This window comes from Astatotilapia calliptera, chromosome 7, assembly GCF_964374335.1.
Source record: "Astatotilapia calliptera chromosome 7, fAstCal68.1, whole genome shotgun sequence".
Lineage (NCBI taxonomy): Eukaryota > Metazoa > Chordata > Actinopteri > Cichliformes > Cichlidae > Astatotilapia > Astatotilapia calliptera.
In genome coordinates, this window is record NC_137428.1 from 41,862,172 (window position 1) to 41,889,952 (window position 27,781).

The following is a 27,781-nucleotide window of genomic DNA, read 5'->3' on the forward strand; positions in this document are numbered from 1 at the left end:
GCCACAGAGAGCAGCAGATTTATGTTGTCACATGTAATCAGACAGCAGACAGGAAGTGGATCAGTAAAAACAGAAAGCTGGTATCGTGTTGCATTCGTTTAATGTTCAGATTTAAAATCAAGAACCAAAAATCTGCTCATTTAAATTATGTGCTTCAGTTCAGTTTACAGCAATAACTTACGGTTTACAGTGTTATCTGTTTCCATGGCGACACACAGAAAGTCTTCTGCCAAGCCTCGTCAACCGTCTCAGGTGGGTCAGGTATTCGAGTCAGCAGCAGACTTCCAAAGAAGAAGAGAGGTTCTGACAGAACAGATGACCAACTGAAGGGCGGGTCTCTGACTGACTCAAAGACACTGAATGTGATTGGTCAGAAGCTGAGAGGGGGCTCACTAATTGGTTGGATCCAACTGTTCTGTTCAGAACCAAACTCAAAAAACATGAAAAACTATCAAAGGCGCTGAATTATCAACATCATCATCATCAGTGTCCATGGTTACTGTCATGTTAGGGGGGTGGGGCCATGCAGGGTAAGGCAGGGGGCAGAGCTAAGCGCTACACATCTTTAGTGGTATAAAAACATAAAAAGTTCATGTTAGAGTTTCTTTGAGTTGATGGACAGCTGGCAGCAGCCAATCAGGAGAGAGGAGCAGGTGAGGGGGTGGGCACAGCACTTAAATACACTCACTTTCTGTACAGTTCATCTCATAAACATTTCCTGTTGGTCTTGCATATTTACACAGATGTCACGATGTATGAGCCGCGTTCGCCACCGCCCCCACTGCTGCCACCGCCCCCACTGCTGCCACCACCCTCGCCTCCCTTTGGCTCGCGTTTCTTCGTGATTGGGGTGGGGATAAGGGAGGGCCGCGTAGGGGTAGTGGAAGATGATGTGGTGGTAGTGGGTGCTGTGCCTTCAGCACTGCTCTTCCTTGGGCTTGGCGTGTAGTTGAAGGGGCTGACTCGGGCCGCAACGGCACCGCTGCGCTGCTGAGCGCGCTGCTGCTGGTGCGGCGGCTGTTGCGGCCGGCTCTCGATCGGCGCTGGCTTTTCGTCAAGGCTCTCGCAGCTGCGGCGCAGGTTAAGGTTAGAGGAGGAAGAGGAGGAGGAAGACGGGATCTTGGAGGGAGCGGGGCTGTCGATGATGGGTGGGGCATTGATGGCAGTAGGCGAGCGGGCAGAGCAGGAGGAGGAGGAGCGGGGGTTGTTGACAGGGCAGTCCTCCAGCCGGACCCACACGTCTTCGGACTTGTCGGCGAAGCCTCGGTTGCTGAATGGGTCGCCGCTGCTCTTTGCCTTTCTCCACGTTCCCTTCAATCTCATGGCACTCTCCTCCTCACTCCGTCCCTTCTCGCTGGACTCGGAGGATGCTGACAGCACGGACGATGAGCTTCCCGTTCTTTTCCAGGTGCCGACGCGCGGCAGAGAGGTTGAGTGTTTCCCGCTGCTGGCTCCGCCTCCCCCGCTGCTGTTTTCCCGTTTCCAGGTGCCGGTGCGGCTGAAGCGAGATGATGTCACTTCCTGTGGGCGTGACGGGCTTTCAGAGTGTGAACGGTTGACGTCGTTTCTCCTGGCAGTTGAAGGTAGTGGCGAGTCTGGGCTGGATGGCGACTCGAGAGCGGCTGCCACTGCAGTCTCCTCCAGCTTCCTCTTCAGTGTCGGGCTCGGAGCTTCTTTGATAAAGGTTGACTGCCTTACGAGTGCCGGCTTCTCAGGCTCCGCCTTTTGCTTCTTGGCGGCAGTGGAGCCACTGACTCTCGATGTGGACTCGCTTCTCGGGATGCCACCACCACTCTTCGGGGTTGTGGTGGGTTTAGTGGTCCTGGATGCAGAGGATGATGATGCACTTCCTGGAGAAGCCGTGCGTGGCAGCTGCGAGAGCTTCCCTCCTTTCTGACTGGGTGCTGGGGTGGAGCGAGATGGGGTGGAGTCCCGAGAGGACCCGCCCACTCGATCTACATCGCTGCCTCCAGGAGCTTTGGCCACAGCAGCTGCTCGGGGCTTGCTCCGCCCCCTGGCTGCCGGCTCCGCTCTTGGCTTTCCAGTGATCAGACTCCTGTACACCTTCTTCCCGCCCCTCAAAGCCTTCGCTTCCTCCTCCTCCTCCTCCTCCTCTCTCTTCTTCTTGGCCTCCAGCGTGCTGCGCTCACCAGGCTTCAGGATCGTCGCGCCTCGCTTTGTCTTCTCCTCTGGTTCCTCCTCCTCTTCGTTGTTATTAGCTGTTGTAAGGTGGAAGGGCGAGCCGACAGATTTCAACGACAGGACGGAGTCAGAGTCTGATGATGGCTGGCGGGAGAGTGAGGAAGCAGCGGCAGCGGCATTCAAGCTGCTGACGATGGAGTTGGCACCTTCTTGGATGGCCTTCCAATCAAAGGACTCTGAATCTGGAGAGGCAGGGCTCCTTGGTGCATCTGAAGGCTCCTCCTCAGCCAGAATGCCATCTTCAGCTTTGGAGACAGATAGAGGCGGGGCGGGTACAGGGAGGGTGGTGGTTTTCTTTTTCTTCTTGGGCATGGCGGAACTGATGCACTCCTGCAGCAAGTCGTCCTCCGAGTCTATGCTCAGTGAGCTCAGCGAGGAGTTCCTGGAGAAGCACACGGGCGTGTCCTCAACATGAAAGGCTTTAGGTGCATAGCCAGTGGCCGCAGGGGGGCGAGGCTTTGACTCCACCTATCAGGGATAGAGGAGCACAGAGGGACATCTGTCACAAGACTGATACATTTCTGTGAAGCAAAACTGTAACTCCACCAGGAAGTAACAAAGTAACAAGTAAACAAGGTAAACAGTACACACGACACTAATTACGCCTTACTCTGTGTACTCTCTACACTGAGTACTACTCTGTGTACTCTCTGCTCTAAGTACTTTACTCAAGTATCTAGACACACCTCTGCTGGAGGGGGTGGAGACTTTGCCCCCTCTTTGCCTTTGTCTTGCTGCTCCGGCGGGGGTGGGGCAAACTCCTTGTTGTTGTTCTCCTGGTCGATGTCGCTCAGTGAGCTCAGCGAGGAGTTCCTGGAGAAGCATACGGGCGTGTCCTCAATAGCGAACTTCTGCTTCTCGTCCGTGGCCGTCTGATTGGTCGGTGGTTTTGTGCGTGGAAAAACGGCAGCTGTCTGCTGCTTCTTCTTCCTGCCTTCTTCTTCTTTTGCCTTCTTTTCTTCTTCGTCCTTCTCGCCGCCATCCTCTTCATCAAAGTCCAGCGAGCTCAGTGAGTCATTGCGTGAGAAGCAGCATGGCGTTCCTTCAATCGGCGTGTAGTGGCGCGGCGAGTCAAATGCGAATCCCGGCTTTGCTTTTGCAGCTGCTGTTGTGGTGACGCCATACAGCGCCCGCTGAGGCATCGGCTTCACAGGCGATGTTGGCTTCTTCTTCTGCTGCTGCGGGCCAAGGGGAGACGGGGCCGTTGGAGGGAGAGGAGGCGGTAAAGGCGGGGTTTGCAAGTGCTCGCTGTTTGCCGCTGCTCTGACAGGCTTCCTGGGTTTGGCTTTGGGCATGGCAGCACTAATGCACTCGGCAAGAATGTCATCTCCGTTCTCGCCCTCAGGAAACCCTGCCCTTCTCCTAGGGGCAGAGGTGGGTTGGGCTACAGGTACGAGGCCCGCTCCCATCTGCTCATTGGGTGGGGAGTCAATGGTCAGATCACTAAGAGACGTGGCAGTGGAGAAGTTGAGCGGCGTTCCCTCCACACAGTAAACTCTGGGCACCTCCTCCGGCGGCGGCATGTCCTTCCTGGGCTGCGGTTGGGCACGGCTTTGAGGTGAGAGGATTTTGTAGACAGGAAGCTGGCTTGGTTTCCGTGGTGCTGCTTGCTGCTGCTTCTTTGGTTTCCGTGATGATTTGGGCATGGCCATGTTGATACATGCCTCCAGGATCTCAATGTCATCGTCATCATCTGATTCATCAAGGATGGGTTTAGGAGGCTCTTCCTTCCTCTCCTCAACCCCACCCTCATCCTCCTCTTTCTTCTTTTTCATCTCCGCGGGAATGTAGGGCTCATCCAGACTGAGTGCGCTCAGACTGGAGGCACGGGAGAAGCCATGCGGCGTGCTCTCGGTGGCAAAGTGCAGCAGTACGTCGGCACTGCTTTCCTCCTCATCCTTCTTCTTGGCCTTTTCCTCCTCCTTCGTCTTCTGCGGCGGTGGTGTCTTGGCACGGCTTGGTGGCATGGTCTGACCTGGGCTGTCGGGCAGGTCACTGGGGCTCACCACGCCGCTCGGCATGCCGCTGGAGGGCTCGCTGGAACGCACGGAGCTGGCAATGGAGGAGGTGGAAAAGCTCTCGAGCGAGCTGACGGACGTGCAGCGGCTGAACATCAGCGGTGTCTCCTGAGCGTACGGCTGCTCCGGCGGGCTCTTAGGAGTCCTTGCGCCTGATGAACTCACATGGTGATGGTGGTGATGATGATGGCTATGGTGGTGGTGGTGGCTACGGCGCCCCCGTGTGGATGGTGCAGCAGTGGTCTGGCTCTCAGCCTCTTTTCGCTGCTGCTGCTCATGTGCGTCCTTCTCACTGACAGGGAGTGTCGGGTAGTCGATACCGCCGCCGCTCCCCCCTTTCCTCTTTCTTGTTATGACATCACCGTCTTCCTCCTCTTCAGAGGACAGCGAGGATAGCGAACTGCCTCTGGAGAAGCAGATGGGTGTGTCCTCTACGCAGTATGTCTGTGTCGACTCCTGGTTGCTTTTTGGCGCCCCCCGGGTGCTGGGAGGAGGTGGTGGGCGGAGCTTGCTGGCAGAGTTTGATGGGGGTGGTGGAATAGAGGAGGAGGCGGTCTCCTCTGGTTTGAAGAGCTTTTTACGTGTGGCATCAGTGCCGTACTTTAAGCTGTAGTCGATTGGCTGCTCGGTCGTAGACTCTGTACCATAATTCGATGTTGCTGTGACAACGACATAGCGTGGAGGCGAAACTGCTGCCATGTGCCCGCTACCGGCTGCTGAATCACTGCCGTCGTTCCTCCTCAGTCTGGCGTCCTGCTCACTGTCATCATCGCTCTCAATGGCGCCGCGATGATTAGGGCTCTGGCGCCCAGAGTTCAGCTGTTCGTCAGAGTACTTGAGGCTATAGTTTATGGGCGTGTCCAGCTCTCCGCCGTCATCGTCCGCCATGTGGTTGGCGCTGCGTATCTTATGGGCCAGATCAGCTGGGTACTTCCTGTAGACACAACACTTGTTAGCGCTGCTCTCGTCTGACGAGTAGAAGGGTTCAGAGGACGGTTTGGTCTTCCCACGGTTGCCGTAACCATCAGCGCTCGTCACACTGTTAAGGCTGTCGCTGGACGCCCGCACGCTGGGCGGGAACACTGAGCGAGTGTATGCTGCTTCCTCGCTTGCCCTCTTTGATCCGTCTCCATTCTTTGGGCTCGATAGCACCGGCGTGTTGGTATATGAGCGCGTGACGCTGCCTGCTCCTCCTGTGGCACCATTACAGCCCCGCCCCTTCCTGTGCGCCGCCTTGGGGCTCAGGTTGTCGATGTTGTCGAAGGTCTCCGACAGCTGTTGTGCATCCAGCTCCTCGAATAAAGCTTTCTGTTTACGGGCCTGTAGTGATGGGGCGCCTGCACCAGGAGACACCACGCTGGCATCCTTGTAGCGTGCTGGGCGGTTGGCCATCAGGTTACGCAGCGCAGCGGCACTGCCCATGGCGATCATTTTATGGCGTGAATGGATGAGGTTGCGCAGCATGCCCACGGCGCCCAGCTCCCAGAGGGCCTCCTGGTCTTTGGTGTCGCGGGCAGAGAGGTTCCAGAGCGTGCCACAGGCGTTGGACACAATGGTCAGGCTGTGAGACTTCAGGTGCTGCAGCAGCGTTGGCAGGCAGCCATGTTCCCGTAGGATCTGCCTGCAGGACAAGAACAGGGAGAATAGTCAGAGAGACAGTGCAAGTTCATATCCAACGCTTTGTTTACCCAAGTTTACTTTACCTGTGCGCCTCGTTGGTGGCGATAAGGCTTGAGACGTTTCGCAGGATGCCACCACCACTTTCAATTATGGCGAGTGTGTTGGTGTGGCTGCGATGCGTCAGTGTCCCCACCAAAAACGCCAGAGCACCGTCCACAGCGCAGATATCAGCCTTATTCTCTGTGCAGTGAGCCGACAGGTTCCAGAGCGCACTCAGTACAGACTTCAGCGTCGACTCCTGTAGAAGGACAGGAAGAAGAAATGGTTTCAGAGCATGCTTAGTGTAGAAACATTAACAGGAGAAGAACAGAACGTTTACCTTCTGCACCTCGAGAGCGCAGCCCATCAGCGCTCGGACACTGCCGACCTCACGTAGCGTCTTCTTACTGTTAACATCAGCACGCCAGGACAGGTTCCTCAGCACGCTAGCTATCACCTGAAACAGCGAATCACAGCAAGGGGTCACTTAACAAATCTTTCTAAAGGACAGGTGGACGCTGTGTAGGGCTGCTGGATTATGGCAAAAATGATAATCACGATTATTTTCACTGAAATTGAGATCACGATTATTTGACGATATTTATTTAACCCTTTAAGACCTACTATAGAACCAAGTCCACCAGAGCTCATTTTTTTTTTTTTACATGCTGTAGTGCCATTTGTGGGAGCATTTCAAGTTGCTATACATCAATACAACTGTTATAGCCCATATTTTAATAATATGTATGCATTAAGTCCATAGTAATTACATAAATTGCAAAAAAGTGCAATAAACTACAAAAAAAATTGAAAATCGCTTTTGTTTTGTTTACATATATTTCTACTTGGAGAAATTTAAGAGGTTTATCCCTCAAAACTTTAAATACAATAAAGTTGCAAAAAATAGTTTCCCACCACAGGAAATTTATTTTGAGTGTCTTCATAGTTTTATTTTGGAGATACAGCAATTTTTATATACTGCAGGAAAAACAAAAAACAATCCTATGATGCAAATTTGCAAAGAAAACAGCATGTGCATCATTTCACTGTGGGAAGTGTTACGAACAGCTGATAGGAACGGCAAAGCGTGTTTCTGGAATATTATGTTTTTGTTCCTGCAAGCGCTTTTTATGCAATTTTTGCAAAGCTATATGTGGAACGAAACCGTGACCGAGGACAAGCTGATGGCATAAGATGTAAGTACAACTCCTCCGGTTTCATATGCAAAACAAATTATTGCGCTAGCTTACACGGTTCAGGTTCTACAGGGATTTAACAATAGTTACGCAAAACGGAGCATGCTGCTCTGACCGGCTTTAAAGGGTTAACAATGACTTTAAAAAAATATAATATAAAATAGTGTGCAACACCACTGAAGTTTTTTTTTTTTAAACTCTCTTTTCAACCAACGGCAGTCACTCTCCAAATAACTTCTGCTTAGCTTTCCGAGCTTCCCTCGGGTCCTCTTAATCAGCGGTCTCCAACCTTTTTTGCGCCACGGACCGGTTTATGCCCGACAATATTTTCACGGACCGGCCTTTAAGGTGTCGCGGATAAATTAGGGAGGGGCTAATAATCGGCTCAGTCATTTTTAATGATCGTTGAAAGCCCAGATCGTAATCGTGATTAAAATTCGATTAATTGAGCAGCCCTAACGCTGTGACATAATGGGTTGGCGGTGGAGCCATGTGTGCTTACCTGCTGCAGGTCTTCACTCTCAGACTTGAGCTGAGCGACCATTGCTCGCATGCAGCCCTTCATAGAGCACAAAGTGGCCTGAAAAAAAAAATACAACATGAGGGTCATCATCTTCCTTTCATCTGATTGGTTAATCAGTCGAAAAAGTAAATTAAGTTCCTCTTACCTTATTGGCTACATCTCCAAAGGTGAGATTGGTGAGTGCCATGCCAGCGTATCGCCGCAGAGTGATGCTGTAGTGATCGCTGCTCAGACCGAACATCTCGCAGTCCACCTGTAGCAGCTCCGCCACCGCCTGCAGACCGCCTGCAGGGACAGAACACCCCAGTGTGAGCAACAGGAAACAGGAAGCAAGGAGCAGGAAAGACGGTTCAGGAAATGAGACGGAGCGGGAAACAGGGAGGCAAACCCAGAGAAACCCACCGAGCTCGTTCATGGCGTGCCGATGCTCTTCGTCAAAGGACAGCTTCATGAGGACACAGACGGCTGGACAAATCTGATGCTCCACAGGGGACGGCACTGAGAAGACACACACACATTACACACATAACATCTGCTGACTGCTCACTGGTGGGCACGTGTGTGACTTCACTCACTGGGGTTGTCCTCCTGGTCGACACCCCTCTCATGATTCTCCTGCCAGGTCCAGCATGCCTCGCAGTAATGGCGCACCTGCTCCAACAGGTGGAGCACTCTGATCTCTCGCCGCCCTCTCTTATCGTCCGGCTGACTGTGCACAATGTTGTGGAGCGCCGCTGACGCCCGTGCGCGCGCCTCCTTACTGCCACGGGAGTTACCTAGGCAACACAAGAAAACGAGTGAGGTCACATGACAACAGGCATATGTATCACTACTGAACGACTTGACCGTTACCTAGCAACAAGGAGTCCTTGTCGTTGCCATGCAGCAGCTGAATGAGCAGCGGCAGACAGCCAGACTGACGCATAGCAATGCACGAGTCCTGTGAGCTTGACATGGCGAGCAGCGTCCGTGACATGTCGTCCTTATCGTGTGTCCCCAGCATGGACAGCAGGCTGTACACCATCTCCACCTGCCAGGGGTGACACAGGTGTACCCCGCATGTGAGACACTGTTAAACGGTACGCAGGTGAAGCAGTTTTGTTGTCAAGGAGACTTACTTTGGTTCCCAGATGGCTGGTGATTCGTCGAGGCACAGAATAGCTCGTCTCATTGGCTGGCTCGTGATCCAAACGAGTGCTTGCGCTCTGCAGCAGGAGTGACGGTTTAAAAATCAGGTTCAAAGAAGAGATTCCAAAGTAAAGATTCCAAGTGATGTTACATGACGAGTTGCTCACCTGCGCCCCAGCCAATCCGCTGCTTTCGCTCGCCCCCTGAGCACCTTCAACCTGGAGAGAAAGGAGAGAAAGTGAGGCGCAGGCTGGGTAACAGATGAGCGTGTAAGGTGAGGTGTTTGCATATGATCCTTACAGGTGAGGTTACCTGCAGCCGGGCCCCGAGCCGCAGGATGTCTTTCTCTATCTGCTGTATCCGAGCCACGCGAGTCTGAAACACAGAGTACAGGTGTCAAAACACATTTACAGATACGGGTACAGACGCAGGTGAGCTCCTCCTACCTGAGCTCTCCTCTCCATCTCCTTACAGGAGCCCAGCTGCTTCTCCATCGCTGTTCGCAGCTGATGGGCATCATACTCAAGCTGACGGCGATTTAAGTCTGTCTGTAGAGAGAACTGACACGGATGCCCTCATTAACACATTAACATTAACCAGTTTGACTCTAGCCCACTCCCACACCGTTGCAGGAGTTCTTACATTCCCAGTGAGCGGCAGACTGTCGATCCTCTTGGTGAGATCCTGCAGCTGAGCGTAGTACCAGTCCTTCTCCTTCTCCTCCTTATCCAGCTCCGCCAATAGGAGAGACCTGCCAAGGGCAGCAGCCAATCACAGGGCAGGAGAAATAGGCGGGAAAAACAAATGAAGCAAATAAAACATAGAAACAATTAGAAAACTGAATAGTCTGACCTTCTGCATCAGCTAAAAACAATTTGACCATTTGATATTCTGTGATATATGTAGGTTCTACTACATCAGCAGTATCCTCAGTAATACCTCTAAAGCATTACTGTGTGCATTTGTAGCTTAGCGTAAACATGCTCATAGTACTCTCAATACTTTCACTACTCCATTGTATTCTCTCTGTGTTCTCAGTATCTACAGTACTCTCAGTACTCTGTAGTGCTCTAACTGCTACGCAGTATTACCTCTCTTTCTCCAGCTCCTCCAGGCAGCGGTCGTGGCCGTCTCTGCCCGCAGATGGCAGCCCTCTCCTGGGAAAGGCAGCACTTGTTGAGGGGCCTGGAGCTCCGGAGCCTCCCACTGCTCCTACAGGAGCTCCAGAGGATGAGGAGGTGGAGCCGGGGGCTAGGAGAGGGCGGGATCGGGACTTAAAGCCGGCCGAATCAAGACTCAGCTCTGAGGGTGGGAAACTCAGTGAGCACATGCTGAGCTGCTTCTTCTTCGACCTGCGTCTGGATGTGTCAGACTCACCTTTTAACCGTCCAATGAGCTCCAGCTGAGAGCCACAAGCCTCCCCAGACTCTTCTTCTATGGTGCCCTGAAGCTGCTTCAGCACTTCCTGCTCACAATGAGAAAGAAAACAAAGAGGATAAAATCAGTTCCTACTCTGACCCTCTAATACTCTCTCTCACACACTCACACGCTGTTTCTGCAGCACACAGAACAAAACGCGTCGCTTTCAGAATAAAGCAGAGATCACTCACCACAATGAGTCGGCAGCGTTCAAACAGAGACATGATGGAAACCAAACTCACTCTGACCGTCTTCACTCATCGACACAAACCAGGAAATGGGAAACAGGAAGTAGGAAGTGAGGGTGTGTTTGGAGACGAAGGACGGGACAATAACGAGAACAAAAAACATGAACAATAAAGATCCAACTTCAAGATGACCGACCACGAGAGAAACTCCAACACGCTGAAAACGTGCAGGATGAGCTCCACGGAGCAGGAAAAATATGAAGAATCGAAGTTCAGTAAAATCACAGGGAAGAGAGGAAGAGGACAAAATGCTGCAAACAGGAAGAAGAAAACTGATGGAAAAAGAGTTAAAAGGACAGAGTGCTCACTCTGCCCGTTTCCTCCATATCACGCCAAAGATCCTCTGACGCCTCATTCTGACCAACAACAACGAGCTCATTCTCCCGGTCCGCAGCACGTGATTGGACAAAAACAGCAGTGCAGCTATTCTAGGCCTTAGGGCGAGAGACACCGGTTGCATACGCAGAGAGAAAGAGCAAGAGAGAGAGCGCAAAACAAACACACACACACGCATAAAGTTTTGCTCTTGCAGTCAGCTGACTAATCACTGCAACAGCAGGGGCGTGGCCACACGTATGAACACACATGTGACACCCTGTGATAAGTAGGGATGGGTATCATTTAGGTTTTATCCGATACCAGTACCAAACCGGTACTTTTGAAACGGTGCCGGTGCTTAAAGAATGGAGAACACAAACTTTGTCCAAAAACCTCTCATGTTTAGCTGTTTTCCACTTTTTCTTTGGTCATTTTAGCCTTTTTGGCCAGGGTGAAAGGAGTATCTGCCATCAAACAAGAAGACAGCCGCATGGAACTACGACGCTGTTTGCTAGTTCACCTTACATGCATTAATGTAATAACGCGGTTAGCCTACTCAACCTAAATTACACATGAACAACATTAAGCTACTCACGCAGAGAAGAATGACTGCTGCTGCATCATCATCCGTCATCATTTCTGCTACACTGGCAGGGCTAGGGGCCAGGACTCTCCTCTTCGTGTTTTTGGGGGATGTTGCTAACTCCGGTCCGATAACAGGCACCACACCCGCAGTAGATGTGCACGGCGTGAGGTCTCGCAGCAAGCTATCAAATACGGCGCATTTCTCAGCTTATAAAAAAAACGCTATGCGTCACCAGGTGTTTCATCAGATTCGAGGAGTTACCTCCTTTGCACAGTATCACCTTAAAGCACTTGTTGCAGGCTGCTGAGTTTGCAGCTTTTGCTGTGAAGTACAGCCAGACCTCTGACCGCTTCACCTTGGGCGTTTTTAATCTGTAGCTCTGCTCTAAAAGAACGTACGTACCTGGGCCCGCCTACTACACTTGCAAAGGTAAAATGATTGGCTAGAATCCAAAGTGTATGACATCTCAGGAAAAAAAAAAAGCACCGAAAAAAAAAAGCACCGAAATGTGCGCTGCTTTTCGGTCTGGTTACTACCGTTTATGTCAGAACCGGTGCCATCATGGCACCGGATACCAGTACCCATCCCTAGTGATAAGTTTTTAAAAAAAAAGAAAAAAAAAAAGCCTTTATTAATTTTAATGGCCATCATTTTAATACAGTCTTTACACTGAGTTGTGGTCACTGCGCCCTCTTATGGCAAACAGAAATTCAGCTTTAGCAGATAATCAACTTCAAGAAGAGAACTGGAACAGATTGATAAAGTTTAAAACAGCTGTGAGTCACAGACTGAAAAAACTTTATTTAAATCTTATCTGTTTGCAGTTTTAACTGGAAGTTTGAGGGAACATTTGAACATCTGATGTTTCTGATGTGAGCGCTGCCACCTACAGAGCCTGACTGATCAATATATTTAAACCATTAGACACACACACGCACACACACACAGGCACGCACACAGAGCAGCACCTGCTCAGATAAGCACTCACCTTCATGTTGGAGGCCTCTGTCTCCAGCTTGGTCAGGTGGTTGGAGTTGTCCTGCAGCTCCTGTCTCAGGTTTGAGTTCTCCATCTTTAACACCTCGACCTGCCTCAGCAGCTGGTCATACGACGCCGCCGCCATGTTGGACCCGAGTGTGACCTGCAGACAGACAGCAGCCAATCAGAGTGCATGTGGGCAAGGACAGGAGTGTTTACGTGTTTTCAAAGGCGGAGTTGAACTCAACAACAATACCTGAACTTAGATACTAATAAAGTTTTATTAAAGAGATGCCAGCAGCCAGTAATCAATAAGCTTACTGATCTGCAGCACAAAACATCTGCATAAACATGAGAACCACCACTCAAAAGCCCCACCCACACCTGAAGCCCCACCCATATGGGAACAGCTGGTCTGTTGAAGATAATAATGATGAAGTGCAGCAGTTACTGACACTTCTTGTGTCCCAGAGCAAACCTCTGTACAAAGACTACTATTAATGGACCCTGCAACATGTTACCATGGCAATGGTACAGAGACAGTGTGACCGCAGTATAAGCGTCACAGGAGATAATGTCACAAAAGATAATGTCACAAAAGATCAGAACCAACGTGTAAAATTAAAATGACGATAAATCATTGAGGAACTTTTCCTCGAAAGAAAAGTGAGACATGACAAAGTTGACAGACCTTATTCCTCCACGTTTCGAAGGACAGCGTGGAAGGCCAATGAGAGAACAACACTGTTTCCGCCAATCATGTGGCTGGAACAGAGTGGGCGATCAAAAATGAAATGAAACACTTGAGCGACAGCGTTACAGACCATGGTGTCCCAGCAAATGAGGGTGAAGACGACGACCTCTGAAGTAGCGTCATCCTTCAGAGCACGCTCAGTGCTCACTTCCTCCCATACTGCGTTTTAGAACACAAATATCTGCAGTGACATCATAAACACATCAGCCTGCTTTATTGTTGTTTCCCATGATGCTGTGCAGCTGTTCATATGGTATTATTATTTTATTATCAACATTATTAACATTAACCCTGTGGAACTCCATAATTAACCTTAGTGTGAAGAGGACCACCACATGAACAAATTGGAGTCTATTAGATAGATATGATTCAAACCACTGCAGCACAGTACCTGTAATACCTACATCATGCTCTATTTGTTCTAATAGAATATTATGGTCAACTGTATCGAACGCTGCACTAAGGTCTAGCAGGACAAGCACAGAGACGAGTCCACTCTCAGAGGCCATAAGAAGATCATTTGTAACCTTCACTAAAGCTGTTTCTGTGCTGTCATGAGCTATGAAACCTGACTGAAACTATTCAAATAAACCATTCCTCTGCAGATGATCTGTTAGCTGTTTGACAACTACTCTTTCAAGGATTCTTGTTATGAAAGGAAGGTTGGAGATTGGCCTGTAATTAGCTAAGACAGCTGGGTCAACAGATGGCTCTTTAAATAACAGTTTAACTACTGCTGGCTTGAAGGCTTGTAGTACAGGACTGCAGTCTTGTAGGAATAAGGTCTAAAAGACATGTTGATGGTTTGATGATGGAGGTTGAAGGAGAAAGTAATTGCTGAAGTTAACTCAGAAAGATTCATTGGAGAAAAAGACTAAATCAGGGGTCGGCAACCCTAGGCACGCGTGCCACAGTTGGCACGCATGCGGGTTAACTGATGGCACGTTAACCTGGCCATCGGGCATACTGGGCATTTGCTCGGTGGCCCGGTGACTTCTTTTTTTTCTTCTTCTTTGTAACGGTATAAACAATGAAAGGTGGTGGATTGGCCAGATGCTGGTCGGTGTGTAAAAATAACTCAGTTGTTTGGTGATGGCTATGGCGGTGCTTCCTCAGATTTCGTTTAGGTAGAGTTTATTTTCGTTGTGCTGACTTTTTAGTCAGTTGCAATAACTCGTACTGCATGCTAGCTAGTAGGGATGTACGGATCGATACTGAAATATCGATTCCTCCGATACCAGTCATTTATGTTCTAGAATCGATTCTCACATTAAAATATCGATATTTTAGTAATTTAGGGTAAATTTGTAGTTTATCATTAACAAGAACACAGTGGAAAGAAACTATATCATTCGGATTGTCTACATTGGAAGGAACTACTTCCTCTTCCACCTTTCATAGTCATGTGCGAAATACGGCTGTATAAATGCCTCGCAGCCCCTTGGCGTGCGCACTCACAACAATGGCTGAACATAAATGGAGTCATGTGCGGACGTATTTTACATCCACAAACAGCCGAGACGTGGTTTGCGATACATGTGGCAAGAAAGTGAGGTGTTGTGGCAACACCACTAACCTTGTCAAACATCTCAGAGCAAATCATATCACAGAAAAAGACGATCGTATGTTGAGGTGAACTGAAGAGGAGGAGTGGACAGGGACAGGTGCTGCTAGGGCAAGACAAACGTCTCTCACGGAGTCCTTTAGTGCTGCAGGCGAGCAAGGTGTTCAAATAGCGCACAACTTCAGGTTTTTTATTTCTATATGATTAATTCTGCATTATTAAGTAAGAACAAGTAATCTGATGTCCTGTAATCATTATGACGCTATAATTTGAGATACAATAAAAGATGAAATAAATAAAATACGTTTTTGTACAAAGTATCGTATCGGATTAGTATCGTCGATACCACCCTGAATTTTACTTGGTATCGGATTGGAAAGGAAATCAGTGGTATTGCATATCACTACTAGCTAGCATGACGGAGTTTCTATACAGCTAGGTGGCTGCTTTGATGTTACTGATGTTGAACCGTCCCGTAAAAAGACGGAATCGTCCCGCATTCAGAGAAAATGTTACGCGTTTCGTGTTGAGCTGAAAAGGAACAGTTTGTCCCGTAATTCAGCTAGAATGGGGGTGAGACCGGACAGTGTGCGCACCGCGGATGACGTCAGTGCGCACACTGTGTCTGAGGAGGATGTGCGGAGGTGCTTCAGGAAGGTGAATGCACGCAAAGCTACTGGTCCGGACGGGATTCCCGGCCGCGTCCTCAAGTCATGCGCGGCTCAGCTGGCTGGAGTGTTCACACACATCTTCAACCTTTCCCTCTCTCTGTCTGTTGTCCCAGCCTGCTTCAAAATGGCCACCGTCGTCCCTGTACCCAAATCCTCCACCATCTCCTCATTGAACGACTGGCGACCTGTAGCCCTGACCCCCATCGTAAGCAAATGCTTCGAGAAGCTGGTCAGGGACTTCATCTGCTCTGCACTACCCGACTCACTGGACCCTCTACAGTTCGCATACCGCCACAACAGGTCCACTGATGATGCCATAGCCCTGACACTACACACTGCCCTGTCACACCTGGAGAAGAGAGACACGTATGTGAGAATGCTGTTTGTAGATTACAGCTCAGCATTCAATACCATCGTTCCCTCGAAGCTGGACAGGAAACTGCAGGATCTAGGACTGAGCAGCTCCCTCTGCAGCTGGATCCTTAGCTTCCTGTCTGACAGACGCCAAGTGGTCAGACTGGGCAGCATCACCTCATCCCCCGTCACACTGAACACTGGTGCTCCACAGGGGTGTGTACTGAGCCCTCTCCTGTACTCACTCTACACCTACGACTGCACAGCCACTAACAGCTCCAACATCATTGTGAAGTTTGCGGACGACACTACAGTGGTGGGTCTTATCACCAATGGTGATGAGACGGCTTACAGGGAGGAGGTCAGCGCCCTGACCCACTGGTGTCAAGACAACCATCTCACCCTCAACGTCGCAAAGACAAAGGAGTTGATAGTGGACTTCCGGAGGTGCAGAGAAGTACACACCCCCATCACCATCAGCGGCGCTGCTGTGGAGAGAGTGAGCAGCTTCCAGTTCCTTGGTGTACATCTGGCTGAGGATCTTACGTGGTCAGTACACACAAACAAAACAGTGAAGAAGGCGCAGCAGCGCCTCTTCTTTCTCAGGAGACTGAAAAGATTCGGCATGAGCCCCCGCATCCTCAGGACCTTCTATCACTGTGCCATTGAGAGCATCCTCACTGGATGCATCACCACCTGGTATGGCAACAGCACCGCCTACAACTGCAAAGCTCTCCAGCAAGTAGTGCGGTGCTCTGAACGGATAATTGGAGGTGAGCTTCTCTCCCTCCAAGACATCTACAGGAAGCGGTGCCTGAGGAAAGCGGGGAGGATCATCAAGGACTCCAGTCACCCCAGCCATAAACTGTTCAGACTACTTCCATCAGGAAGGAGGTTCTGCAGCATCCGGTCCCGAACCAGCAGACTGAGAGACAGCTTCTTCCATCAGGCCATCAGACTGCTGAACACGTCATAGACACCTCAGCTTCACTACTGGAACTTCAACATTATGCACTCCATACTGTACAGTAATGCCACTGTTTTGCACATGTCTCACTCTGTATATTTTATTTTATTTATTTTATATATTCTATTCATTGTTTACTCTATTTAATTTGTAAAATATGTGTACACACACACACACACACACACAGAAAAATATTTAGTATACACATCCAGAAATGCATATACTATTATATATTGTACATATATTTATTAGTTTCAGATGTAGCCATTCTTGTATTTTGCTTGTTTACATTATTGTATTTTGCACAACTCTGTTGCTTGTGAAGCTCGCACACAAGGATTTCACTCACATGTGCTGTACCAATGTACCTGCACATGTGATGTGACAATAAAAGTGATTTGATTTGATTTGATTGGAAAAAGACACAAAGCTGGATTTATTCTGTCGTTACGTTGCACAGCTGCCTCTCATTCTCTCCCCTCCCTCTCCTGTTGCTACTTCAATCATGAAACGGTGTAAGTGTCACAGAAATGGCTTATGTATAAAGAAGTTTAATAGAGGGTTAGGTCTTGCGTGGAGCCCCAGATCGAGGGAGATTATCAGTGGTCTTGTATGTCTTCCATTTTCTGATGATTGCTCCCACAGTTGATTTTTTCACACCAAGCTGCTTGCCTATTGTAGATTCACTCTTCCCAGTCTGGTGCAGGTCTACAATACTTTTCCTGGTGTCCTTCAAAAGCTCTTTGGTCTTGGCCATGGCGGAGTTTGGAGTCTGACTGTTTGAGGCTGTGGACAGGTGTCTTTTATACAGATGATGAGTTCAAACAGGTGCCATTCATACAGGTAACGAGTGGGGGACAGAAAAGCGTCTTACAGAAGACGTTACAGGTCTGTGAGAGCCAGAGATTTTCCTTGTTTGAGGTGACCAAATACTTATTCGTAAATCAGGGTGGAAAATAAATTCTTTACAAATCCTACCATGTGGATTCATGGATTTTTTTTTCACATTCTGTCTCTCACAGTTGAAGTGTACCTCTGGTGCAAATTACTGACCTCTGTCATCATTTTAGGTGGGGGAACTTGCACAATCGGTGGCTGACTAAATACTTTTTTGCCCCACTGTAAACATATGACATCACTTCCTGTTTAACCTTAAAATGAATTCGGCACAATGATGACATCACATCTGGAGGGTCAGCTGATCTTTCATGTCAATAATTGAAATTACAGAGAGCTTAGATTATTGATGATCTTCAGAGCTAAATATAGAAACATCTAAATTGTAATTAAAACGAGCTATTTGCCTGCCTGGTGACAGGACGGCCAATCAGCACAGGAGGTCCTAACGCAGTTACAATGAGGGAGGGCGGAGCCTCTCAGCTCCACCTGCACAAATAGTTTGACCTCTTACTGACCAATCACAGTGCTTTATCTACGCCACAACCACAGAATCAACAGATAACCTAACAGGGTGCCCTTAACTAGATGGGATATACATAATGAAACCTTTGCACACAAAAGGATTGGTGCCAGCTGAACCAGGAACCTTCCTGCTGTGAGGCGACACACTGACCTCTGCAGCACCAATCCATAAATATCTGATCACACTGATCAGGTTTGAACAATCAGAAGATCAAATTGAACTTGCTGCACCAACAAAGAATCCAGCAGTACTACATACAGTACTAAAATAACAGTACACCATATGATACTGGTAAAGTTATTGATCCAGGTGCTGATTATTGCCGTTGACACAGCAATCAATAACTAGGACAGACAACATCTCTTCTTTCCTGCACCAGCCAGACGCCATTTTCTCTCCCTCCTCTTTCCATCATCTCTGAACCTCCTCCTCTTCATCCCTCCATCATCACCCCCCACCCACCCCCTCAATCCTCTCAGTCTCTCAACGACCCCCCCCCCTTCCTCCTCCTCCTCCTCCTCGTCGTCTGCAGCACAAACAGAGGATGAATTAAATCCTCTGGAGAACGACAACAGCACAATGAAAGGAACTCCCCCCCCAAACCTCCACCCTCCCTCCGCTCTCCCCCCTCCTACTTCCTCCCGTCCACCTCCTCTTCCTTGGCAGATACAAAGGAGGAAAAAGGATGGAGGGATAGAGGATAAAGACAGAAAATGGCAGCTCACCCCATCGCGTTCGCCTCCATCAGCCTGCCTCTCTCTCCGTCTGAGAGACAGAGTGCAGTCAGCTGGGCTCTCAGGCAGCCAATCACAGCCCAGAAACACACATAGGCAAAGAAGGGAGGGGCAGCCCCCACTGCTCCCAGCATGCTTTGCAGCAGGCTCTGCAGGCAGACTGACCGGGTTATTGAGACACACACACACACACACACACAAGTAAAAGGTGAACCTTTATTTTACTGATAAAAGCTCAAAGAACCATTTTTAGTGTTTTTAACCAACGCACACACAGACGTGGGTTCAGAGATCAAATGAGACGGTGAGCTCAACATCTGTGGGTTAAAGGATAACACAGTTTCTGCACTGTGAGGACATGTCAGAGAGTAAACATCACTGACTCTCCTCCGCCGTTTGCTCTTCATGTCATCAACACACAATGAGTGATGTCATTGGGTCACATCAGCTCCTCGTATCTCTTTCCTTTGTCACCTGGTCAATCTCGACAACATATTTTTGTGTTTTTGCCTCAAGTCAAACAAATTTGCTTCTTCCACCTTCAGCAGGTTTCTTGACTATTTTGCAGAGTACTTTTCGAGGTGGGAAGTAGAGCAGGGCGATATGACCAAAAATATTTATCACGATATACATTTGAAAATTTGCGATAACGATATAACTGACTATATAATTTCTGTGAGACAAAATACAACTCCACAACTTTACTAGCACAAAAAACACCCATCCACTCATTTTACTTAAACAAGTAGCTGTTTTTATATGCATTAAAGCTATATAAAAATGTAACAGTGCAAATGCAAATTCCTTGCTGAAAGTTTAACCAAAATGCATTTCCAGTAGAAATGGGCTGACATATCCTGAGCCATAACCATGTATAATATCCACTGATGTTAAAAAGAGGTGCTTTGCAACATTCAACTGCAGTGTGCCAAATAAAAAAGTCAAATACGTATTTTTTGGACCATAAGCAGGGCTCTAGACTAACTTTTTGCCATGGGCGTACCGGTACACCTAACTTTAAAAAGTTAGGCGTACTGGCACAAAAGTTAGGCGCACACAAATTTTATAATAATTTATATAATTTAATGTGTTTTTCTGGATACACTGTGCTTTTTCACCATTCAAAGATTGATGACACCGTGTCAGAGCACTGGCTATGAATTTCAGAAGGATCAGGCCTTAACATAACAGAAAAGTTAGCAATAGTTCTTTTCCTATTGCAGCTACATCCACTTCTGTCGTGCCTAGGCTGCTCACTAGGGATGGGTATCATCACTGATTTCTATAATCCATTCGATTCCGGTTTTCAAAGTCCCGATTCGATTCAACTTAGCCTCAGACAGTCAGAAATATTATAATTCTGATCATTTATCAGTGACTTCATCAGAATTGTGAACATCACATTAGGGCTGCCACAAACGATTATTTTGATAGTCGACTAGTCACCGATTATTTATGCGATTAGTCGACTAATCAGATCATCATCCACTGGACGTAAAACTACAGCTTATTGCACCAGCAGCATCTGCTCTTATATAACTATCATTAGCTTACAGCTTTAAGCTTTTAAGGTGCTAACTAAAAATAAAGACAAGATGATAGTTTATTCAATTTTAATGAAATTTGCAGATTGTTTCGGTGAAGTTTAATAAACTCCTTGCTATCTAAAATATAACAGGACAACGGAGTATATTCTCCAGCATCTCACACTTCTGATAATCAGCTGTCTGCTTGACGTTTATTCAGCTGTGTAAAAACTATAACTTTAATCTCAGACAAACAGATTTACTCAGGAACAAATAAAATACTAAAAAAAAAAGAAAAAAAAAAAAAGCCAAACAACAACATTTTTAAGTTCTCTAAGTGACTCATATATATTTAACCTGAGTAGCGAAAGACGGCGGTGGGTTTGAAAACAAATTGCCGGGAGTCCGGTGTTCTCACCGCGCTAGTGACCTAGCCCCCGGCTTCCTATCGAGCTAGTGGGTAACAGACGTCTCCGAAAACGTCGGAGCGCTTTTGAAAATATGTGGTGTCCTGATAAACTGAGCCGATATTTGAGGTTTACACAGCTACATTCTCGGCTGAAAATATGTTAAACGTTTATTTTGTGACCCAGAAAGAATAATAAGAGTAATATTAAAACTAACTAGCTGCCGCCATTGTTGGAAACTGAGCTGGGCCGCGCTATGAATTCTGGGACACAGCTGCTTCTTCTTCTTCTTCTTCTTCTTCTTCTTCGGGGTTTAACGGCAGCTGGCATCCTTGTACATGCAGTGCTGCCATCTTCTGTTTCAGTCCGTTATTACACTCTTAAATCCTGCTACTTATTCCTGCGTCTTTTGGGATCTTACAAAGCTTCAAACGACGCGTCGACTATTAAATCAGTCGTCGACGATTTTGATAGTCGACGTAATCGTGACTAGTCGACAAATCGTGGCAGCCCTACATCACAGCAGGTGCCTTTGTGTGAAAGTAACTGAGAATAAAACACAGAAAAACATGAAGGCCTGGTCTGGCTTTTTATAGCAGATAACCTTAAAAATATTCTACAATGTTCTGCATATAAAGTTTAAATTTTTTCAGTACTGAACAACAGAAAAAAAATAGGCTTTCTTGTCCGAGGTCATTTAAGTGAAAAAAAGAATAGAAAAAGACAGCAGCCACAGCGCTGTAAACAACGGTAGACTGGTGGGTAATAAGTGAATGAATAATACAGAAAACAGAGATTGGAGATGGGAAACTGTTCTTGAAGTATAGAGAGAGAGCTAGCTGTGCATGGAGTGTGATTTTAATAGTCGTGGAAGCAAAACAGCAAAATTCATGACGACATTGATCAAATGTGAAGCGCAGTTTGCTGCTTCTTTTGCTGCTGGCTCTGTGAATTTTGGTTGGAGAGACAAAACCTGCAGCTCAGAATCAGCACAAAAAGACGTAAACACAGCGCGGACCGGACGCATCAGAACCGCTAAGCTCCGACAGCGTGTCCGTCTACGGGCCGTCGGGTGAGAAAGCCAAGAAAGACAAAGTTGATTCTGATGCGTCGGGTCCGTTCTGTGTTTACGTCTTTGTGTGGAGACCGTGTACCTGCTCTCATCTGCTGTTTGGTTGTTGTTGAAATGGTTTTGTGAGCTTTAATCTGGCGTTTCTGGCAAAACACAGTTATATTTAAAAGTCGATTCAGGATTTAATGAATTGATATCGCTTTATTCAAGCTACTCACCTCCCACTTCCACCTGCACTTTCAACTGGACCACAGCCAATCAGAGAGGTCCCGCCCTTTACTATCTGTGATTGGTTTAGTCCACGATAGGGGCATAATGTGTGTCTGTTGTTGACTGTCACTACCCGATCCATACCGGAAACCCGATCGGTACCCCGCATGCGCAAATCTTACGTCACTTCCTCTCTTTGCTAACATTGCGACATTCAATATATTTGAATGATACGGTTATCGCCCAGTTAGCTCCTAGCATTTCTCAACAGCTCTGCCTCCTTTTCGACTGCCCGGGACATTTAAACAATGGATAATCCGTATACAAAGAAATTCATGCTTTTCTCCTCAACAGAGAGTGTCCCCCGATTGAGCAACAGCGCCATAAAATAAGAAGAACGGCGCCTAATTACAGAGTTAATAATGCGGACTTTGTAATATCTCACGTGTAGATTCATCAGCCAGATGAAGTGTTTACTGACAATTGACAGTGATAGCGCACATCATCATCACTATTCCAACAATCCTCTCCTCACAGACAAGCATAAACACACTCGACTATCGCTAAATCAGATTTAACACACGTTTGTAATGACGATAATTCAGTTTATAATAGGGTTTATTCGCTCGGTCAGCAGGTGGCGGTATCCTCGTACACTGGGGAGTAAACTGCCATTAAACGAACAGAAGAAGAAGAAAACATCTGCACATGCGCGGTACGGATCGGGTAGACCCGATTTGTACGGTCAGACTTTACACATGCGCAGTAAGGATCGGAGAGTCCTGATCTGTAACTTTCTTTTTATTTTTCGTTTTTGTCTACATTGTACTGAAATACTTCATTATTGCAAACATTTTAAGATATACTTGTTATTCTTAACATCTTAACAGATACTCTGACCCATAACTATCGTAAAACGCTACGACCGGAAGTAGAAACCTTTCGCGCATGCGGGGTACCGATCGGGTTTCCGGTACGGATCGGGTAGTGACATTGACCACAGGGAAGGTTGCAGATTTTTTTTTTTTTTTGCTACCCGAACAGTTGGTCGCACAGGTGCAACCAAAAATTTTTTTTAGTCGCACCACTGAAAAATTTGCTCATATTTGCGACCAAATTGGTCGCACTCTAGAGCCCCGATAAGGTGCATGGGGTTATAAGGCACATTAAGCAAAACAAAGCAGTCAGATAAATCAAACTTTATTCAACTCATTCTTCTTGCTTCCTCCACTTCTGTACCATTGATTCATTAATGCTGTATTCTATCACAGCTGCTCTATTCCCATGTTGTTGCAGTATATTAATGACTAACCTCGTATTGTGGATGGATTATCTCAGTTGTTCTCCTGACTGAAGTTTGGTCCATTTACAGCATCCTGCCATGCGATTGCATTTGGAACCTTCACGTTAACTTTTATCGAGTGGAAAAGTGTTAGCGTTCATCCTTGAGCTTCACAGTTTATGTTATGCTAACACAGCTGTGTCGCTAGCCTCGTTATATACCAGCTAGCCCAACTTCAGTAACCCTACAAACGTCACTGCTGTTTAGTTTCCTGTCTTCATTTATGTTAGAAATGATAGCAGAGCTGTACATTTGAATTTTTTCAGAAATCTCTCAGTCAGAACATGCTATACCATGTTTAGGTAACTAGCGAAACTAGCGAGCTAGCTTCCGCCAACTTCTAACTCCGTTAAATGTAATGAATTCTATTTTCATGGATGCCTGGATGTTAAACTTCATAGTTACACCTGGTAAAGCAGCAATGCTGATCATTTCATTAAAGATAAAAGTATTTAGACAGTTTTAAACTCTCAGGGATGTTCGTTTGACTTCGGGACTTTATTAAAGGACAGAGTTTAGGACCCAGATTACTCCCAGATTTACAAGCACCTTAGTCTGACAAATACGGCAATAACGACGGCCCGCTTGCATGTTCTACAAAAAAAAAGTGCTTTGTTGTGTATCTGTTGGACAAACACCAAACCAGTTTAGCTGCACCATTTTTACAAAACAATTCTGGCTCATCCGTTTCACTCAACAATCTACTTTCCCCATTCACATTTTCCGTTACCGTGCATTCTCCGTGCTTTTTCGGCGCTGCGCATGCGCGTTTTACCCATACTCTGTCGCGATATGTCATTTTCTTATTGTTGCCTAGCTTTGTACCGGTATTACCGTGAACGGTATAATATGGCCCAGCCCTAATTGACACTAGACAAAATACTTTACAACTCCACAACTTTATTAGTGCAAAAAAAACCAAAAAAACATCAATGTATTTTCACTTAAACAAGCAGTTGTTTTTTTATGTGCATTAAAGTTATATAAAAATTTAACAGTGCAAAAGCAAATTCCTTGCTGACAGTTTAACCAAAAGGCATTTCCAGTGGAAATTGGCCAACATATCCTCAGCATAACCATGTATAATATCTACAAAACTTAAAAAGAGGTTATACACACACAATACGGTAATATTATGTTGAAGCACAGTACATATCACTCCACGAGGCTCCTGCCTACGATAACCGTAATGCTCCGACAATCCATCAAGCGGTGCAGCTTCGTAGCTTAGCAAAGTCGTACTAAAACATTTGACAGATTTTCGAGCGCCGTGTACCACATAAAATAGTTTCGAGGTCAGTAAACACAACCAGAATTCATACATAAGGCACATGGGATTATAAGGGGCACTGTCGATTTTCAGAAAAATCACAGGATTGATTTTAAGTGTGCCGTATTTTCCAAAAAACACTATAATAACGACGGCCCGCTAGCATCCTCTACCAAAAATAGTGCTTTGTTGTGTATTCGACGGACGAAAGCTAAACCAGTTCTACACCACTGACGTTGCAGCATTTTTACAAACCAATTCTGGTTCATCCGTTTCATTCAACGATCCGCTTTCGCCCTTCTCGTTCTTTGCCGCCGGCATGCTTTTTCCGTCATGTGCGTATGAAATCAAAGGTATTGCGCATGCGCGTTTTACCCATATTCTTTCGCGATATTTCATTTTCTTATCGTTGCCCAACATTATACCAGTATTACCGTGAATGGTATGATATGGCCCAGCCCTAGTGGGAATCATCGGACACCCAATAATATATGATTGAGTGTCCAATGATATTGCGATTTTTAACTCTTTGTGACATGCTGAGTATTGCAATAACCTATATTATAATTTCTCACCTTTTTCAATTGCAAATTATGTCCTCAAAGTTAGTCCAGCACAGCAACACCCACTGAGACCTGACATAAATGTTGCCATAAGACACAGCCAGTCTGCTATTGGCATACAGTCTGTTTGTGATAATACAGTTAACTGTGATAAATCAGTGAAAAATCACATGTTGTTGTCTACATAGACACAAATTCACATTTTGCTATTACATTTGCACTCAGCAGCTTTCCTGTTCTTTAGAAATATACCTGAATACAACAGTTTGTTGTGTTGTTGTTGTTGTTGTTGTGCTTGGTGATAAAGACTCATGTTGAATCAGAGGAATCAGCTTTAAAGTAAAAGCTGCAGGTCTAATTAAAGAAATACAAACATGAAACACCAGTTTAGAGTGTTAAGGACTGCATTGGTAACATGTGCCCGTGTCATTTTGTAGTACCGGAAGGACCCCAATAATCCAATGCTTAAAATGTGGAAAGCAAGAATGATTGAACGTTGCTTGCGAAAAGACACTGGGAAGGTTACATCATGTGACTGAAGCTTCGGTGGAACAATGGGACAGTTTTTGCACCTGCATGTCTACCTGACTTGGACGAGATGCCACTGATGTTAAAACCTCAGTGTATTTTTCTTTTCTTTTGTTTTTTTCAGTTCTTTGTTTGTTTGCTTCTTTTTTTTGGTTTTTGTATTTTTGTATTTGTTGTTATATTTTTGTGTTTGCTGTTATAAAATGCAAAATCTAATAAATACTTGAATTATTTTAAAAAAGGAAATACAAACTTGAAGATTAATTATAACTTTATAATATTGATAATCAAGTGTCTTTTTTAGGTTACATTAATCACATGACTAAGAATACTCTGAGTAGAAACACTTTTGTTATTAGTATTAGTATTTTGTTCGTATATTCTTCTCTGGGGACCACGGGTTTGTAGAAAATGTGGGCAGGATGAAGTAATAGCCACAAACACACCTGACCTGGCATCTGTGGCGTGTGTTACAGTTGTCAGTGTCAACTTGTCACACTCAATTTATTAAGTTTAGCTTCACGAATAGTATAATTTTCTCTTTACAAAACATTTCTGTGCATACAAAAAACTAAAACTACACTACCACCCCTCACTTGTAAAACCTTACTTTATAAATTGTGCGTAAATAATCACTATTTAATCTAGTTTAGATACATGTATTTGGAAAACTGTTTCACGTGTGGTCAAATTATTTCGTACGTGTGTGAATGGGAACACGCATTTGTGAGTTCTATTCAATTCACTTCAATTTTATTTTTATAGCGCCATATCACATCAACAGTCCCCTCAAGGCACTTTATATTGTACAGTAGCTCTTACAATAATAGATACAGAGAAAAACCCAACAACCATAAAAGTTACACACAAATCACGGCACATATTTGTAAATCTTAGTTTACGCTTGTGGATGTAAGATAATCTCTCCATAGAAATCAGCTTGGATCTCTGACTTCACGAGGTATATCATAAAACCAGCTGTGCAGTCCCTGAGTGTGGCCGTGGTCTGTGAGGACGATCGGCTCCACTTTCTGGAATCACAGCTGCTCCTCAGAGAAAAATTTAAAGTATATTTGTGGAGGCACCATGCTCCGTAAAAATCCTCTAATCAAGACAACTGATCTCAATCAGGTGACACAGGTGCTTTTCACAGGTTATGAATACACACAAAACATCAGAACACCTCTGCCTGCTCAGTCCTCAACGTGACACAACTACACCCAGAACTGCAGTATGACAGTCAGAGTACACAACGAATATATACAGAACTGCAGTATTACTGCCACAGTACACAGAGCACACACAGATTCGGTACTGTTGTCAAAGTACACAAAGAACTGCACTACTGTTCTTAGAGTACACACAGAGCTGCATTATGTGTGTACAGTGACAGTCTGAGCTGTCAGCAGTACTGCAGTAGTGCTTCTGGGACTTTTCGGTACTGCACTACTCGCGGTACTGTAATATCTACAGTACTTGCCATTTGTCCTGACAATAGCAGTTAGCCGTTAGCTGACCCGGCTAACTGAGCCCGCTCCTTCACCTATCAGTACCGGAACCTGTCCGGATCAGATGCCCCTCCGCCGGTCACATAAACAGCATTTCTGCCCTGGTGTCCCGATAAACCGGAGACCGGTAGCAACACGTCCTGGGAGTGTCCACAAACAAACAGTCTGTCCAAACAAACAGTTAGCACGGAGCTAGCACGGCTCGGCCGCTCTTACCGTCCCGGTTTAAAGTCCACTTCAGGAGGCAGTCTCACGCTAACATCCCGGAGACCCGGAGAAAAGACCCGGGCCTTCAGGGGCGGCGGAGGCCGCTCATCGTCCGCTCAGAGCGGGAAAAGCAGAGTTACACAAAGTGGGCCAAGTTTGAACTTTGAGTCCTTTTTGTTATGGAGGAGCCGCGACCGCTGCCGCCGCCATCTTCTTTCTGTGTGTGTGTTACTCTGAGTGTGTGTGTGTTACTCTGAGTGTGTGTGTGTGTGTGTGTGGGGGGGGGGGGGGGGTTGGCCCTCCTCCGCTGCACGTGTACTTTCCATCGCCTTCTCACTCAGGTGTTCTAGGATTCCGTGCTGAGGTTTGTATCGAAACGCTGCAGTGACCTCACCAGAGTCCACTA

General features: G+C 46.7%; 1 protein-coding gene across 11 annotated transcripts; it reads right to left on the minus strand.

Moving 5' to 3' along the window:
• Positions 1-83: 83 nt before the first annotated feature.
• Positions 84-27,765, minus strand: apc (APC regulator of WNT signaling pathway). 11 transcript variants are annotated; one of them, XM_026174932.2, is made up of 18 exons: positions 27,385-27,765; positions 12,286-12,438; positions 10,104-10,191; positions 9,818-10,028; positions 9,369-9,477; positions 9,173-9,286; positions 9,039-9,101; positions 8,894-8,944; positions 8,717-8,803; positions 8,451-8,628; positions 8,174-8,374; positions 8,001-8,096; positions 7,744-7,883; positions 7,578-7,655; positions 6,220-6,336; positions 5,924-6,138; positions 2,889-5,841; positions 84-2,670 (listed from the first exon to the last, which is right to left on the minus strand). In XM_026174932.2, the coding sequence occupies exons 2-18, from the start codon at positions 12,418-12,420 to the stop codon at positions 736-738; spliced, it is 6,771 nt and encodes a 2,256-aa protein (XP_026030717.1). In that variant the 5' UTR covers positions 12,421-12,438; positions 27,385-27,765; the 3' UTR covers positions 84-735. The 11 variants fall into 11 exon arrangements, with proteins under 11 accessions (XP_026030717.1, XP_026030716.1, XP_080159825.1 ...); XM_026174931.2 differs by having other exon boundaries at positions 9,027-9,101; XM_080303699.1 differs by having other exon boundaries at positions 7,744-8,096; positions 9,027-9,101; positions 9,818-9,977.
• Between the last annotated feature and the right edge of the window lie 16 nt (positions 27,766-27,781).